At 38.7% G+C, this 17,499-nt stretch overlaps 1 protein-coding gene and 1 long non-coding RNA gene across 6 annotated transcripts in view; one reads left to right on the top strand and one right to left on the bottom strand.

The window, feature by feature from the left end:
* The window catches only part of LOC135280868 (uncharacterized), a 92,753-nt gene that overhangs the window by 36,681 nt on the left and 38,573 nt on the right, over positions 1 to 17,499 (top strand). The gene's annotated exons all lie outside the window — the stretch shown is intronic.
* The window catches only part of CHRFAM7A (CHRNA7 (exons 5-10) and FAM7A (exons A-E) fusion), a 38,543-nt gene continuing 27,612 nt past the window's right edge, over positions 6,569 to 17,499 (bottom strand). The window contains exons 5-10 of the mRNA XM_064389240.1: positions 16,535 to 16,614; positions 15,243 to 15,410; positions 14,665 to 14,859; positions 13,371 to 13,457; positions 12,611 to 12,720; positions 6,569 to 10,596 (exon numbers count right to left, since the gene is read on the bottom strand). Coding sequence (XP_064245310.1) covers positions 10,078 to 10,596; positions 12,611 to 12,720; positions 13,371 to 13,457; positions 14,665 to 14,859; positions 15,243 to 15,410; positions 16,535 to 16,614 — 1,159 coding nt within the window. The 3' untranslated portion in view covers positions 6,569 to 10,077. The remainder of the gene's footprint in view (positions 10,597 to 12,610; positions 12,721 to 13,370; positions 13,458 to 14,664; positions 14,860 to 15,242; positions 15,411 to 16,534; positions 16,615 to 17,499) is intronic.

The raw sequence follows: 17,499 nt of genomic DNA on the forward strand, positions 1-17,499 counted from the left end.
GGGAAGCATAAAAATGGAGAATGCAGCTGTAGGTACAGGCAGAATTTTACACAGGGTGAAAAAGTAGTTGTTACTGTCCAAATTATATTTGCATATATATAATACCAACTTATTCTATGATCTAAATAGTTCATATTTTGATAAAAAATCCTATTCTATATGTTTTGTCTTCTTGAAGCTAATATTTCACATGCCTAGGCCAGACATTTTCAGGTTTATAACAGTGCACTTGTGCCATATTGTTCCACTCTCATAAGGTTTCGTTCACAGGCACTGTGGTATTCCACATGGAAATGGTAAAATCCTATTTGTCTTTTTAATGAAAATTTGTATTTTTACACTGAGGTATTTCAAAATATCCCAAGCCTGTATCCTTTCCTGGTGAAATCAGCCGATGTCCCCAACATTTTCATAAACAAGTAAATTTCTGTTCATGCATACACTAGTTTAGCTTACAGTAATAAATTAGTATCATAAAGTCAGCTATTTATAATGCAGTAGTATCTGGAAGTCAGTCAGTAATCAGTCTCTGCTAAATTTATTATACTATAGCTCTTCTCTGGGAGCAGGAACACTCCTACTCACTTGCTCTGCCTGTAAACAATGTGCTGAGAGTTATGAGAGCTTTAGATGAAGTCAGACTCAACCCCTTTCTTTTGTATGATGGTATAGACACTCTTTTTATCAGTGCACCTACTGTACTTTGTTAGGATATTCTCATCAGAAATTAAAAGTGTTTCCCCAGAGATGAATAGGAGGTTTGCTAGCCCAGCTGCTGCCCTTTTCAATATAGATGCCACTGACTCACTGGCAGGAAGTATAAGGAGCTAATAAACAGCACCAGGAACCATTTGCAGGTTTTCTATGAATCTGTGTGTAATTACAAGCCATGTTAGGCCATATTAGTCCATCAATTGCAGTGAAGCCAGAGGAGGAAGAGCAGGTATACCAGGTTGGAAGATTAATTGCTATCATCAAAAAGAGCTTGTCTGTGCTCTCTGCAGGACTGCAAAGAGGGACAGGATGAATTTCTTCCCCAAACACAAGCACTGAAAAGAACTGTTTACAAAGTGATAGCCAGTATTTCTCAGGCTTGTAGTGCTTTTAGTCCCTGAGTACATCGTCCAGGAGGGACATCTTCCTTGGTACTGGCTTGTTACCTCTGCAGAGACAGAGGCCTGTCAGTTTGCCTTGCAACTTAGACATCAGTAAAATAAGAAGAAATTATTTAATTAGTATTTTAAAGAAATATTGCAAATCAAATCCTAGAAGATATCCTGATAATTCAAGGGATATTTTTCCCCAAAATGTTTTGCTGGTTTTCATAGGGTACACTTGTCATCCTACTTACAATCTCAATTGTAACTCTTCAGCAATCTGTGATCTTTGAGGTTGTTGGCTGAACGTTTTTGCAGATGCAATTTTTCAGGAAGCTGCATAGCTGTTTCTGAAAGCTAATTTCTGGATCCTTACTGTATTCCATTACCTATCTTCCTTTTTTCCTACTTGGACAGACTCATGGAAAAGTATTGAGAGCTAGAAATCCATCATGCGCTCTTGAAAATTTCACCCATATTTAGACATCAGTTCTGGTAAACTTGTGGCCATCTTAGTATTCTGAACTTTTGATAGAAGCCATTTAACACAGGTGCCTGCTGTCTGTCTAAGGGCACACTGTCCTTCCTGCAGAGTTTTGCTTCCACTGAAGTGCTGCTGAGTTTTTTCCTGCTCCTTGTGGGTTTTTGGCTCGTAGCAAGCGGCAGCCTGACTCCCTGTGCAGGCACACAGACCAGCACTTGCACGCTCACTGCCTTGGCAGCTTTCTGATCAGCAAGAGCTCGTGCTCTGCTCTGTTGCAGAGTAGCAAATTGAGTCCTCTGCAGTGTGGGAACTGAAAATTTTCTGCTTTACAGTTTCCTTTGAACTACTCTGGTGTTGAAAAATACATCTTGCTTCACCACCTTCTTTAAGTGCGCATATTTTTCTAGCTTTGGTCTGCTCTGAAGATGTGGTGGGTTCTAGCTACTCTGTGATTTCAACATTTAGGCTAAAGGACAGTAAAAACCTTAAAAACGCTGTAAAAATAATTACACTTTGTACTAGAATCTCTGGCATTCACTCCTGCTACTACACTTGAGCAGAGCATGGACCATACGCATCTGTCAGGTAAATGAAGAAGGAGTGAGTTTGTTGAAGTGTTTTATTTTTGTCAGGTGAAGGGGAAAATCTATGCTGCTGTTGTCTGAGAAAAGTACAGGAGTACCTGTAACCTCATTGTGCTCCCCAATACAGATTATTTTTCCAAATCAGTCATGCAGTTCATGGCACAATAGGACTATTGAAGTTTCTGTAGTAATTCTATTCAAGAGAAAACATTCCCTACCCTCGTGGAGGAGAAGGCCCTGTATGACAGCTGTCAGTAATGAAAGCTCTTTGACCAAACACATTGCATACTAATGAGAAAGTTAAGATATGAAAAGAGCCATCTCTGAAATGTCAAAGAATTGGTACGTAAATGAAGCTATTTCTGAGCCCAAGTGGTTGAAATAAAGTTTATATATGAAAGATGACAAAAGGTTTTATGCAAAAGGTTCTGGCATTGTTTATCCTGGAGAAAACATTTTTCTGTTGCTGTTATTATTCCGCCTGCCATGCAGAGACATGATACCTCTCTTCTTTGGGTCTTTGGAGCTAGGGACAGGTTTTGAACTTGCAGAAGTTTCAAAATGAAGATGTGTTTTGTATATAATACCGGGCTAAATCTCCTGTCATTTATACTGATGTAGGATTACTGGTAATATGATAAAGCCAGTGTATGGAGACACAAATCTCAGAATTTGCACTGTGCCAGTTTTATTGCTCCAAGTACACAGGATATTTTCTTGTGCACCAGGAAAAGCGAGTGAGAAAATAAATGGGCACAGATCCAGTCTCTCAGAGCTGCGGCTGGCGCTTCAGATGTCTGCAGTGCCATTCGTTATGGGCTGGTTTCTGTAAGGTGCAGGGAGCAATCCATTAAATGATTGCAAAGAGTAGTGAGCTTTTTTAAGTGACAGGCTGGAATGTGCTTGGTAAAAGCTGTGCTGGCTGTGGGAGTTTTCACTTATACCTCATTTGACCCACACAGATTGCTGTGAAATTTCAGCAAGAAGGTTGCTACCCCCATTCCATTATCAGCTGGCATAATAAAAGCCCTGGCATATTACTGCAACTGAAACCTACTGGAAAACTAGGAATTCCAGTATATTTTTAGCAACAGAAATCATACTGGTTTTGAGCTAACATAGAAATTTCCTCTGCATATATTTTTTCTGAATATTTTGCAAAATTTTACTTTAGTCTTTGAATGTGTTTGATATCAACCCTGTTTCCACGGAGGAGGAGAATATATGTGTATGTAGAAATAGGGGGAGGACAATGAGGAGTTCTCTGAGTTAGATATAAGGTGCTTCAAGGCATGACCAGTTCTAGACCTGCACCTCTGTGTGTCACCAAATGAAGTGCAGTCATCACAAATGAGGCACAGGTATGTTGGGGACCCAGACTGAAGCCTGGCCCTCTGACTGCTCTGTCCCCTGTCACTGTGGACCTGCCTCCTGTCAGCCCCAGCTGGCACAAACAGCACAGGCTCAGCTGCTGGTGGTCAAAGAGACTCTGCTGCTTTCTGGGCTTCGGGGTGCAGGTGTGGTACTGATGGCATGTCACATCTCTCTGCTGATGATAATCTCAAACCTGTCTCCACTCACTCTCTGCAAGTTCTTCATGTGCCCTTTTAATCCTTCACAGTTTATTTTAAAAGGTACAATGCTTTGGCATCTTGTCCTTGTCTCTAATCTTTCCACTGCAAGATCCTTTCAATTATAAACAATATGGACAGTGTAAAAGTGTAAAGTCTCATTAAGCAATCATACCACTTTGCTAACTGCAAACAGGAAGATGCAGCAGATTAACTCCTATAGATTTAAAAGTGCTCAGCAAAGAGAGAACTACAACCACTGTCCTTATTGTTAACCTGGTTTCAGTTAGTCCAATTTAAGACAGTTTCTGATGGTCTTAAGACAAATTGAGCTGTGTATTGCAAACTGTAATTCCCAAGTATTTTACGTTGTTACCTCATCAAAATAAATAAAATATCTTGGTAGCTGATAAGTAAAGGCAGCATATACTCACTGTATCCTTGTACAGAGCATAGTCTGAAGAACCAGGAGAACTTAACTTTCCATGCCCCACAGAGGGATGGGGGAGGCTGCTGTGCCCTGCTGTGCCCAGCCACAGCTCTGCTGCCATCTGGGAAGGCCCCCTCACTGCCCAGGCATCTGCCACTGCAGGGCTGCCATGAACTTCCCATGGAGCATCTTCCTTCTGGCACAACTTGGCACAATAACGTCAGATTTTGTGATGACAAAGTGTTAAACTTGCACAGGATTTCTGAATGTCAGTCCTGTAACATTTCTTCTGATCAAAATAGTCTGCTGATTATGTTTCATGTGGCCAGAATTCAGAAGGACAGGGAGCAGTGAATGTGCTGTGTTAGCAAAAGCAATCTCAAACTGGAAATCTTTTATAGGAACAGAAGTTATTATTGAAATATTTCACAGCTACATGTAATACATGTACACTGAGAGATAAGATAATATTGTCTTAGGGATGTTGTGCATATATCCTGCTCTGGAATGCAGATTTTTTTTTTTAGTCTAAAATCTATTTAATATAAATATTTAATATTTGGCTTATTCTTATTCATTCACATACCTACCATGAGCTAGACTAATACATAAATGAGAACTGTGAGGTTTCCTGGATTGAATGTGGTCTTGATCCCAGAATTTCAGGCTCAGTAGAAAGATTTCTCTGCCTTGTATAGGCACTGAGGCACTGGGTTATATCCTTAATTGTTTAGCTAAGAGGAAAGCTAAATTCTATTCTAATGTACACGTTTTCCAGAGTAGCATTATATCATATTAATTATTAAATTCCGGCTGGGTTTTGGTTTTGTTGGGGGTTTTAGAGGTAAAAATAAGTAGATAGCTCAAATTATTTTGAAGTTTAAACTGTTACTCCTGTATAGCATCATTACATGGACAAGTCACTGCAGCTCTGAAAGCCCAGTGATTTACTTGTTACATCTTCAGACTGATGCTGTTTCAGACTACTTCAGAATACTTTCATTTTCTGTGAATATTGCAGTTTTGAATGTGTTCACTGGGACATGAGAGATTGTTGTTTATTCTCTCTCCATGCCATCATCTGCAAATTGCTCAAATTGCTTAATAGCATAAATCAGTGTTACATAAATGCTAAGGTTTTCTCTTAAGCAGCAGGAACAATGTAATAAAAAAACTGAAAACAGTAGAAGGCTTTCATTTGTGGTTGTGCTATTGAGATCCTGCTGGATTACCAGGTCAATGTGAAGATTCTGTTCACAGCCTCTTAAGATTTACTGACTTTTGAAGATGAGGTTGGGCTAACCAATCAGTATTTGTGAATAACCCCTGATGCAGTGAGGATTAAAGCTGGGTGGCTGGTGCTGTTAATCTCTGTGGCCACAAGCCCCAGTGCTCTGATGGGCATTGTCACCCAGAGGGCAGTGGCATTGGGTCTGCCCATGAGAAAGCTCCTAAACCCCAGCAGCTCTCAGGCTGCATCTGAAGCACCCAGAGCAGGAGCACACAGTGCTCTGATTTTAATCCCCACTCAGAGGCTTCTGAGCTGGAGTGTGTGTGATGGAGGCTCACGGGCAGTGCCAGCAGCCTGCCTCTGTGTGTTAAGTTGGACCTGTTGAAGTCTGACAGTAAATGTGACACAGATTGTCCTGTTCCTCAGCACTGGAGAAGGGTGGGGCACACCAGCAGAGTGAGCAGCACCAGCAGGAGCCCCACTTGAGCATCTGACATTTGACCCTGGCTGCTCTTCCCAGGGACAGCCTGGGGTCAGTGACAACTGAGGCTTGTATGACTCGTGTGCTGCCCTGAACCAAACTGGTCTTCTTCAGCTGTTCCTTACTTAGGGAAGCATGAAGAGAATGAAGTCTTGAGTTCAGCAACCCTTGACCTTTTACTTCTAGCACACGCTTAGCAGGGTGTTGTACAGAAAGGAAGCTGTTTTAGCATGTGGGCAGGAGAACTCATCTCTTTGCAAGAAACTACACTGGCACATCCTTTTGCATCTAAGGCATATTCTGCTGATTAGATATTTTTTCAATAGTAGCCAACACACAAACTTTGCAGCTGGCAAAACCAACAATTTTATTCAGCTGGTATGGATTTGTTTTTTCTCTCTTCTGTGTTAAACGTCAAAAAATAAATTAATACTGGTATTGAGGCCAGTCCAAAATTTACATGGTATATCAGTCCTTCTCAGTTAGCTTTGATTGCTTATGTAAGACTGAAGTAATATATGTTTGGTGTGGGACTGGTTGGCAGGAGGATAGGAATTTATATTTAATTATCAAAGAACGCTGTCATCCCAGATTGATATAACCACAGACATCTCTCTTCCTTTTATGGCTATTCTTGTTTTCTACCACTTGAGTTTTTTCCATGTTAGCAAAATGAAAAAGAATCAAAAGTCTCTTGATCGAAGTCTTTTATTTGTACTGGACTGAAAAAGCATTGAGTTGTTTATATGACAATCAGTACCTGACAGATGTAACATCTTTTTCTAATGCCCTTTATGCAATGTTTCTTAATGTAAAAAAAATAGGAAAACAAAGGAAAGAAAATCTGGGGCTTTGGTTTACCTTCTTGTCTTGTTGAAGAAGGTGAAGAATTGAATTGTCACAGGTGAACTGAGACTACATCCTTCAGCTAGAGAATGTAAAGAGAATTTAAAGAAATCTTTAAAAAAAGTCTTACATAGTATTATCAATTCCTATATAAAATAATTTAATATTTTATATACTTTTTAAATAATTTATCTGTATTTAAAACTAAGTTTTTAAAATTTTATGTTTGGAACCTTTTTGGCATTAACACCTAAATAATATTTTTTTAAATATTAAAAAGTCTTTTAAATATTCAATACATTTCAATATAAAAACAGAAAAAGTAATATACATTGTTCACACATAGTATTGTACATGACACCTGAGCTCTAGAGTGAGCTTTTGAATTTGTCAGGCAAGTCATAGCTTAGTTGTGGTGAACCACTTCTTATTCTCTATCTGGACTCTTTAAGATTATAACAGATCTTTACCATCAATATGTAGGCTTTAATATTATATACACAAACTGTATTTAATTTCCATCTCGACGCCCAGAATTGTAAATAAATATTTTTTTCACAGCATTTAGATCAAAATATTGTTTTGCGCATACACAAATATATTTAAGACACACACAAGTTGACAAGAACCATACCAATTTTGCTCAGCTCATTTACAGAAAAATTTAACTTATAGGTAACGTGATGGAGGAGTCACTCTTACATTTAAAATGTATAATAAACTTGTTACCAAATGTTTACAGCTTGTGTCAACAGTAGGAAAATGAGGGTTCCCTTGTGCCCTTGGTGCGTTTGCATTGCCCCTGCCAGCGATAAAGGCGTGTTGGCAGAATGCTGGTGTCTCACAGCCCCTTCAGCAGCACCCACAGCTCTGACAGTTTTACCAACTCGCTGGGACAGACTGGCAGGACTTCACATAAAGCCACTCTCCAGTTTTTAAGGGTCGGCATGTCTGTCACTGAAAATGAAGTTTACTGTCAAATTGTAGCTTGCTTTCTCCATCCTCCTGTATTTAGAAAGATGATTTCCACAGATGCTGTAAATAGATTTGGGTGGCAAGAGGGGGACTCTCATGCTTCCTATACCACATGCATCATGTACTATGAGTGCAATAGTTGTGTTCCATTGTGCAAGGTAATCCTCAAAAGTCTTCATTTTTCTTTGAAAAGCTATTCTCCAAGAGGACCCCAAAATTTACAAAGACTAAATGGAACACTCTACATAGCTATTTAGGGGTACTTGCAGCAGGAAAAAATACCAATGCAAATCAACATCAGGAAGCCTAGCCTAGAAAGATCACCCAGAAGAGGAGCACATGCCATATGATATGTGCAGTTATTCACAAATGAACAAAACTCACATTTCAGGGTTTGCACTCATAGCTTTCCAATCATATACGATTTATAAACTAGAAACTATTTGCAGGAATTATTACATGGCTTATCCTTAATAGTTGTTTCTGAAAACATGACTTCTTCACAAATAATTCTGACACATGATTTCAGGATGAACTTACAAGAAAGTTTTGAATGTTTTGTTTGTGTTTTTAAAGTGTGAGATTCAGAATGCAACTTCAGGAAAACAGAATTCACAAACTGAGAAATATCCTGCCTGTCTTTCACTCCTCCTGCCCTATCTCAGGCACAAAGGTGCTTGTACAGGTTATTCAATAAGGTGAAGAGTGGTACCTGGGGTGACTTTGGGCATGCTTTCCATGAAATTTGATTCTCCTGCTTTCAAGGGAGCAGACTCTGAGAAGGAAATTGTTACTTAGGGAGGATAAGCATTACAGCAACTTTATTTTAATCCATCCAGAGATAAACTGAGGCCTTGAGTTTATTTCACAGTAAAAACATAATACAACAACAGGCCTCTGTGTCTGTGAAGACCTCAGCAAAAAAAATTTGGATTCTGTAGGATAGAGAATGCAACCGATGCTAAACTAACCCTCACCCACATCTCTTACCTCTTATAGCACTGGTTAGGAATACTGGCGTGCCAGTGAGAGACTAATTCTCAGCTCTTTTGTACACACAAAGTTTCAGGTCCTGGTATTCTTAGCTCAGCCCTTTCCATTAAAACATCAAAGTGACATCAAAACTAAGCATAAATTGACAAGAGAATTTCTAAAGTGCTGAACTGCTAGTTTTGCTTTTGCAAAAGTCTGTCTAGACTTAGGAAATTTGTATTTAAGTTTTTACCTTTCCATGGATGTATCTGCAGTGTATATATATAAATATATATTTATACAATTAATAGTTTATATCAGAAGCAAGAAGCTTTATTATTCATTAGTACTCATCTGATGTTAGAGTGAGCAGAAAAGGTGCAGTTTTCTTGTAAAGACAATGTTACGGTGACTCAACAGAAGGAGTTGCATAAAAGGGTGAGCACACAACAGATCAAACATTTAATTTTCAAATGAAAACCTTGATCTCAGGATTTAATGGCTTTTTTTGATTTAGATTCTTCATTTATGCTTAAGCCTGTATATAGACATAGCTTCTTTTTCCACACTGGACTCCAGTTAACAATAAAGAGACAAGTGTGGGGATTGGGTTTTTTTAAACAAGTGATGATGAAGGCATCTTAATAATTTTCTTTTTGATAGTTAAAATGGTTATTAGTTGAAAGAATGCCTTTCTGGGGAGAAGGAAGAAGTACTAAAGTGCAACAATTACTGTGAAGCTTGTTTTAGAATTCAAGCCAAATTTCTAGGTCAAATCTAGAAACAGATGAAGGACAAGTTATGTGGTGTGTCCTCTAAACTTTCAGGTTTCTGGTGTCTCAGACAAATTCAAAGTCCTGAAAGTCATATATGTTGTATGCAAAGTGCATGGAGGGAGTTACAGGGTGCAAGTGAGGGGCTGAAGAGCTACGTAAGACATTTCTCTCTTTTCTCTGTTTGAGCAGCCATTTGGATTTAGTCCTCTCTTAAACGTGTTTATGATCACTCATTCAAATAGATAAGATGGACTGTGCTATCCTTTATAACAAAGTCTGGAAGAAGTGCCATTTGTGGCATTGCCTACCTCATATTTTGGAACAGCCACTTCAAATGTGTTTAAGAGGTGGTGGTTCAATCCCCCATCATTCTGAAGGGACTTGCAGCCACTTGGCATTTTCCACAAAAGAGTGCTCAGAGGAGCTACATAGACACAGCCCAGAGAGAAACTCTTGGCTTCCCTTCTGAAATGGTTTCCACTCTTCTAAAAGGAACTCAGGACCAGAGGGAGCAGGGAGCAAAAGAAAGCAGACAATGAGAAGCATTATACTGATTAAAAACAAGCGATCAAAAGACCCCACATTCTTATTTGCTACATACCAATCAGAGAAGCAGGTTTTAGTTAGGAGTTAAGCAAAATCTTTAGACACAGCCTCTACAAAGTTTGGTGCTGACATCAAAATACCAATTGTACAAATGATTGTGAATACTGAGAAGGCCATCAAACAGAGCCGATCCACTACAGAGGCTGCAAATTTCCATTCATTGCAAATGGCTTCCTCTTCATCCTGGTCTCTGAATCGGTTTGCAATGTACCTGACCTCTTCCAAAATCTTAGCCAAATCTGGGTCACCTTCAGAGGGGTGGCCACTGTGCAGCAGGTTTTCTTCATCTGTTGGTGAGCAGGTCATCCTCCCACAGATGACGCCGGAATCAGTGGTGGGTGTGCAGTGAACCCCTTCCAGCCCCCTGAAGCCAATGTAGAGCATGTTCCCATTGCTGGATTGCTGGCCACTCACAGTGTTCATCTCCACACTGGACAGGCTGCAGCGACGCTGTTTGTGTTGGCAGGCAGGACGCACTTTATCTTCCCCCGGTCTTTTCATCCTCAGAAACCAAGCACACCAATTCAGAAGGATGATTCTTGTCTGTAAGAAAATTTTTGAGACTAAGCATCTCTCCACACAGCCACTGTCTCTGGTGCTGCTGGTATTCAGGCAGCTGGGGTGACTGGACCCTGACTGGTGTCTGCTTAGCCTGCACTGTGTTCTAGAAAATGGTGCTGGAGATTTCCAGCTGATTAATTTACCAATCACTTGGGGTTTTTTTCTTATTCTAGCAGTCATATTGAATTGCCTCAGGCTGACTATCAGTACTGGGACTCCCCTCTTCTTTGATGGGAGTGTCCATAGTGTTGATTCTTCCTGACGCTTGAACAGTGACACGGCAGCCTTTTCACCTTTACTAAATACTGTGGGTTAGACAAAATCAAACCAAACTCTTACTGAAGAAGAGTTACTTTTTAATAGTCTTAACAACACTGCTTTGGATGGAAGTCAATAAAGTTACAATTCTTTTTCTCTTATTTGTGCTCTGTTATTGAATTTATATCTATTACTGTTTGAGTGGGGCTGCTGAAACAGATTCTGGACTGGACCACCAAGCTTTAAAATGTTATGGCTCTGTGTTGCAGATTTTAGAAAAGAGATCTGGATATAAAATGAAGAAAATATGGAAAAATTACTTTGATTTAAAAAAACCCCAAACTTTGCAGATTTAATCTCTGCATATTTTTTTTCTGTTTTCTACATTGCTTTAATCCAGCCTTGCAGAAAATGCAGGAAACCCAGAGACTGTTCCACTTCAAATGAAAGTTTCTGTAATTTATTTAAATCAGATTTTAAGAGCTCATTCCAGCATTTATTTTTCAGAGTTCTAAGAAATATTGTTGCATCATTTAATATGCAAACTTTTTCCTGTAATTAATATTAGATTTAGTCCATTTATTCTGACAGTGGCTTGTTACTCAGAGTAGATGCATGAAAATATCTCAGCCAGAGACAGATCTTGTCCTATTACTTTTTTTACACTGTCAGGCTCCACCACGAAGGATCATAATCTGTTAATTGAGGGCCTTATCCAAAATTCACCAGTGTCCAAATAATGTTTGTTGGACTTCAGCTTCTCAACAGTACAGCTCACTCCTCAACCTCAAGTACTCTGTTTTCTGAGGATGTTTGGCTCAGTACTAAACACTGTCCCCTTTAGGTCATCAAACACACATCTAAAGAAATCTACCTTTAATTCTCTTCACTGAAATTTATTCTAAAGTCACCACCCCAGGACAAGCCAGGGAATACCTCATTATCTCTTGTCCTCAGGGTGCTGCTGTATGCACATTCTTTCCAGCTAGTGAGGATAATAATATTTCATTGTTCTAGAGAGAAAAAAGAAGAAAGGCCTGATACTGCCATGAGCTGGGTGAAGTCAGAGGGGACATTTAGCTGATGACAGCAGTGTGCAGTAATCTAAAATCAGCACAGTGCTCTCGGTAAAACCCACCCCTCATAGAAGGACACAATTTAAAAAGTCTGACATGCTTAGAAAAAATACTTTAATTCTTTGGACTTTACAGATGTTCTTGAAAAGATATATAAATATCAGGATTTTCAGAGAAAATTCCACTTTTACAGCCATCTTTAACAGATGCTTTTTGGGCTGTGCATGTTTAGGCAGCAGTTAAGTATGCAGCAGCTGCACCTCCAGAGTAGTGTATTTCATGCATTTCTCATCTCCATCAGCACCTTACTCTATTCTTCTACCTGGTTCACTTCTAACATCTGGAGGTTATTTGAAAATCACCTTCATTTATATATTCAGGTTTTAACAAAATCCTGAGTTGCATGTAGCTGTTTTGATGGACATGAGAAGTTAGTGGAGGTATATTCATTCTCTCTTGCACACAAATGTTTTCTCAGAAACCAACCACGTGGAATATATCTGGACACCTCTTTTGTGGTGAAACTGCTTTTCCAAACACAATGTCTGAGAAGGATTTATATGTTTTTAACAGTAGGAGGTAATCATGGGCCACTAGCTACTCTATTACACCCCTGAGGTGGACATTTATGCAATGGATAGTGAAGGAAAATCAAACCTTACCCATTTAGGCATTTTTCCTCCATCTGGATCATGATGGTGGTATTGTAGAACAATAACAGTGACAACAACAGAAAGACCAACAATAATCATAGTGCTGGCAAAATACTGAGCTGCAAAATAAAGAAATAATTACAGGAACATACTTTGGCTGATATAGCTTTAATAAAAGCTGTTTATATATGCTGTCATAGCATTTAGTTCTTTTTCTAGTTCAGTGCTGCTCTAGGTACTTTTGAAAGATTTCTCAACAGCAGAAATACTGGACATTATTTTGAGGGGATAGCCAGTGTTTAGCTGTTGTTTTTGTGGAACTGAACACCTGCCTTTTTTAAGAAACCTTGACACAGGCTGCCTTCTAATTTTATTTCAGCATTATTATATAAACTGACTGGTACTTGTTTTGAAAAGTTTGTCTTTTTGTTTGAACAATTACAGGGGGAAGATTTAATTGTGTTTAGCTCATGTTTTCCAATTTCCTAATTGGAATTAGGAATACAGAACACAATTGGGCCAATTGTGTCAAAGCTGCAACAAATTCGTCCATGGAAAATGGATTCTTTTATTCTTTCCCTAAATACACATAGGTTGTTTATTTCATTCAGAGCAGAGAGCACCCATCAGAGCTCTTACCAATTGGCAATGTTTTTCTAATTCAGTTGCAGTCATCCATTTTACAGCTGGTGATTTGCCTTAATGCTGGCCTTTGTGCAAAGCCACTGTACCTTGTTTGCTAAAAAAATCCAACTGACTAAAAGCTTACCAATTAAGGGCACAGAATCAGAGGTTGCTGGCATAATTTCAGCCACAAGCAGCATGAAGACAGTGAGAGACAATAAAACTGTTATACCTGAAAGATAAACATGAAGTATGAATTCATCTCAGTAGCTTGTAATTACAACAGAAGAGAAACAAAATGAATCTGAAGGAATGCTCTCTGCACGATGCAATCCCACTGTAACCCTGCTCCTGTCCTTCCTTGTGCTGCCTCAAGTTCAGCGTAGCAGTGCTGCCAAACCCGTACCAATGCTTGCACAGACATGGATATTTTTACATTCCTTGTAATGGTTCAACTTTTATCATCATTTGCTAATTAGTTGAGGCAAATCAAAGCAATTCTTGTACTGCATTAGCTTTAGAAACATGGTGTGAATCTGAGTATTTGAACATGTGACACTTGGTTAATTGTCATGGAAGCTACAGGTGGTGTAATACATAAATATCCTCAAAAGCAGATTTGCTGCCTTGGATGGACTTTGGTATCCTTTGATATTAGTGTTGGGCTCTGCAGGGGATTATGCCAAAGCAGTCTTGACTGTTGATTTTTGGAGTTTGACTTCTGTTGCTCAGTGATGAGTTCCCATCTTTCTAGAAAAAGACTTAACTCTTTCTCAGAACTAGACTTAAACAATAACAAGTCATTGTCAGGTGGGAAAAGATTAAGGAACAAAGAATTCATCTTAAAATATGGTGGAGGACAACTTAAGAAGGCTATTACCCCTCAATTAAACATATACTGGAGAAATGTCAATTTTTCTACATTTAAACAGCAATGTTTACTTGGTAGAAGTCAGTTAATTTGAATTTTCTATGGGACAAAAGGTTTCTTTACATAGTTAAACTCCATCTTAAAGATCAAGTACTCAAAATCAGATTTGTTTCACAAACCATTCCTTAAGTTAAAATTCACTATAAAAAGTAAAATAGGAGCAATTAGAATCAATCTTTCAATCTGGAGAAGACACCATAGGTTCTTAATGCAATTCAATATTAAAAGGAAGTATTAAGAAGAATTCAGTGTTAAAGTGTTCAAAAGTGTATTTGCAAACTTATGCTTTACCTAATGAGTGTGAGATTCAGCAAATAAAAGCCTGCTTCTTAAGGAAGGTACTCGGGAATTGTTTATGCCTCTGCTGGTTCAGCATCAAACACTACAAACAGCTCCTGAGCCAGAACACATAAACTATTCCTCCTTCCTAAGACTGTTTAAAAGGAAACTTTGAAAGGACAAGCTCTTTTGTCTTAGTCATATTTACAATATGCTATTAATACTTTACCTAGTGAGATTTTTTCTCCCGAGTCTGCTGGAAGCAGGAAAACCAACAAGGCAAGTGCTGAAATCAGGACACAAGGAATGAGGAGATTGAGTCCATAATAGAGCGTCCTGCGTCTCATGGTAACTGTGAAGGTTACATCTGGGTAGGGCTCTTTACAACATTCATAAAAGCTCTCAGTTCTCTTCCCAGGAACTCCTGTGTAGGAGAAAAGAGGAGGAAAACCAGAAATGAGTGTGAATAAACTGTATATTATATAGTGTTTATTTTTTAAAAGGATAAATTTAGTTTTCCAAGTTTTGCTACAGGTAAAACTAGTTAAGCTTAATTCCCACTTTTTTCTCAGCTGATAAAAGAAAATCAGATAAAAGATACAGAACTCAAGCAGTAAATGTATCTTTTTTCTTTTATTTTTCATGTTGATTTGCATCTGAGATCAGTTCTCAGGAGTTTCAAATGCCACTGGCTAGGTCATTTATTAATTTAATTTCTGTCTTCATTTCCCAATTGTCACTCCATCCATTTCAGCAGTGGAGACAAGGCTGCAAGTTCACAGTGTAAATAGGGAGTGGAGAGCTTACCTACTAAATCCCATTCTCCATTTGAAATATAGCCAGATATATCTGCTTCTTGCATTTGTAAGTCCAAGGACCAGCCTCCATAAGTCCAGGATCCAAACTTCAGGTTACATTTCTGAACATCAAAGGGAAACCAGCGCACGTCTATGTAGCATGAGCTCTTAAATATCCCTAGGTGAGATTTTAAACAAGAGCACTAAATTTAAATGCTTGTTCCACAGAATTTCATGTACATTTTGTAACCAGAACTTGTGCCTTGTGTTTTTCATTTATACAGAATCTTTAATCTCAGTCCTGTCTTAACATGTAAAGAGCAAAAGTCAGTCATAGGGAAGGGAAAGAACTGTAGCAATCATGAATTGATGTTATTTACTTTTTTTTTAAAGATACTCTTCCATTTTGGCACACAGTGGAAGAATATTCAGATAAGAACTCAGATTTCTAGATACAGTATTTCAGGAAGAAATGAAGCAGAATATGTAATATGTTTCTATTTATTTTACTGACTAAAGTGAGAAATCTTGAAACATAAGAAATCCTGAAATATTTATTTGCTGTTTTATTAGATTTATATGGTATCGATTTACTGAGGAATGTGAGCTTCTTTTTCACTTGTTGAGTCAGACTGTGTCCTTCAGCAGCTTTCAGAACTGAACTGAAAAACCCCCACCAAATGGAATATCTTAAGAGAGCATCTTAAATCAAGAAGCAAACCCCTGAAACCCTCTGGACATCTTAGGCAGAAAACCTAATTTGTCTGGAAAGCGTTGGCTCTAGTGCTGTAATTTGCAAAATTCACATGCTAGGAAGAGTTAATTCTAATGATTATGCTAATTGAGTTGGGGAAGAGAAACAGTGCTCCACTGCTGTACATCCAGACCAAAAATTGTTTTGATGAAGCGTTCATTGAATCATTTCATATAGAAATACATCCAAGATGTTACTAAGCATCTTACTGTAAAGTTAACATATTAATAAAAGAAACACTAAAATAATGAAATAAAAATCTATTGAGGCATTACCATTACTTTAATAAAAAACATCTTTTTATAGTAAGGATTGCCAAACTTCTGAAATTGTGCATTATGGCAGAAGAATTTCCATAATTGTAATAAAAGTATCTTGTATGACAATTTTCATGCAAAGGTGTTAACCATGTAACCATAATGCATGTAGGTTGACATCTAGCAGATGATGCTAGCTAAACAAATAAAATGTAAGAGAATTTATGGCAAATTTGAAACTACACTATACACAAGTAATCTACCAAAATTTATGTCATGCAAACAACCTACCTGGTGGCAGGTACTGGCAATGTCCTGAAGAATTGACTAAAACATTAGTGTGAAAAGTAGCATCAAATCTTTCATCAGCACTAGAACAGGGGAAAAACACAATGGGTTATTTGCTCTTTGACTGGCTGAAGAATGTCTGAAGCAAATCTGTTCTCATAAAAGGACTATGTCACCTCCAAAACTCGACAGCTTTTTTCCTGCCACCAGTCTTCTGTGGCCTCAGAGTAACTGGCCTGATACCTCTGGGTTTGCTGCTGATTAAGAACTGTAAGGGAAGGTCAGCCACCTGATTCTTGCTCCTCATCTGCCCATTAGATTCATTATAGTGCCTTGGCTTATCGATTTCCTTTTGGAAAGTAAGCACTTTTTAAAAACTTCTTAAGCAACTGCACAGGGAAATCTGTTCTCTTGCTGTCTACATTAACAGCATCTAATGAATACTGAGGAGATGGATACTCCAGTGTCTGTGTCTTCCTACCTCTTTGTATGGGAGAGCATTATTACAACATTTCATACATGCAACCCTTTAATGCAGCTCCAGCCTTCATTATCTACCTCAGAACCCAGAAACTGTGTTCAGACAGGAAAAAAAGCAGCCCTATTTGAGGTGTCAGTGTAGTGGTGTGGCCAGCACTGCCCTGGTGTGCTGTCCTTACAAGTCTCTAGAAAAAGAATCATAATGTCATTTGGAGAGTGCTCCAAATTACAAATGTGCATCTACTGCCAAGGAATATCTCAATTCTGTCTGGCACTATGTCCCAGGAATTTACCAGGCATTAACATTTTAAGGACTTCTATATGGGAAACACAATGAGACACAGGCTAGAATTGGCTGTGCTGTTGTAGTCTCCAACCTGTCATCTTTTGGGGTGGGGTGGCACATGAGGCAAGTGCAGAGCCAGCTGTACTGGGCAGGGCAGAGGAGCCACACAAGCATCAGGGTCTGGATGCTTGCAGCAATCTGG

The sequence above is a fragment of the Passer domesticus genome, chromosome 14 (assembly GCF_036417665.1).
Source record: "Passer domesticus isolate bPasDom1 chromosome 14, bPasDom1.hap1, whole genome shotgun sequence".
NCBI lineage: Eukaryota > Metazoa > Chordata > Aves > Passeriformes > Passeridae > Passer > Passer domesticus.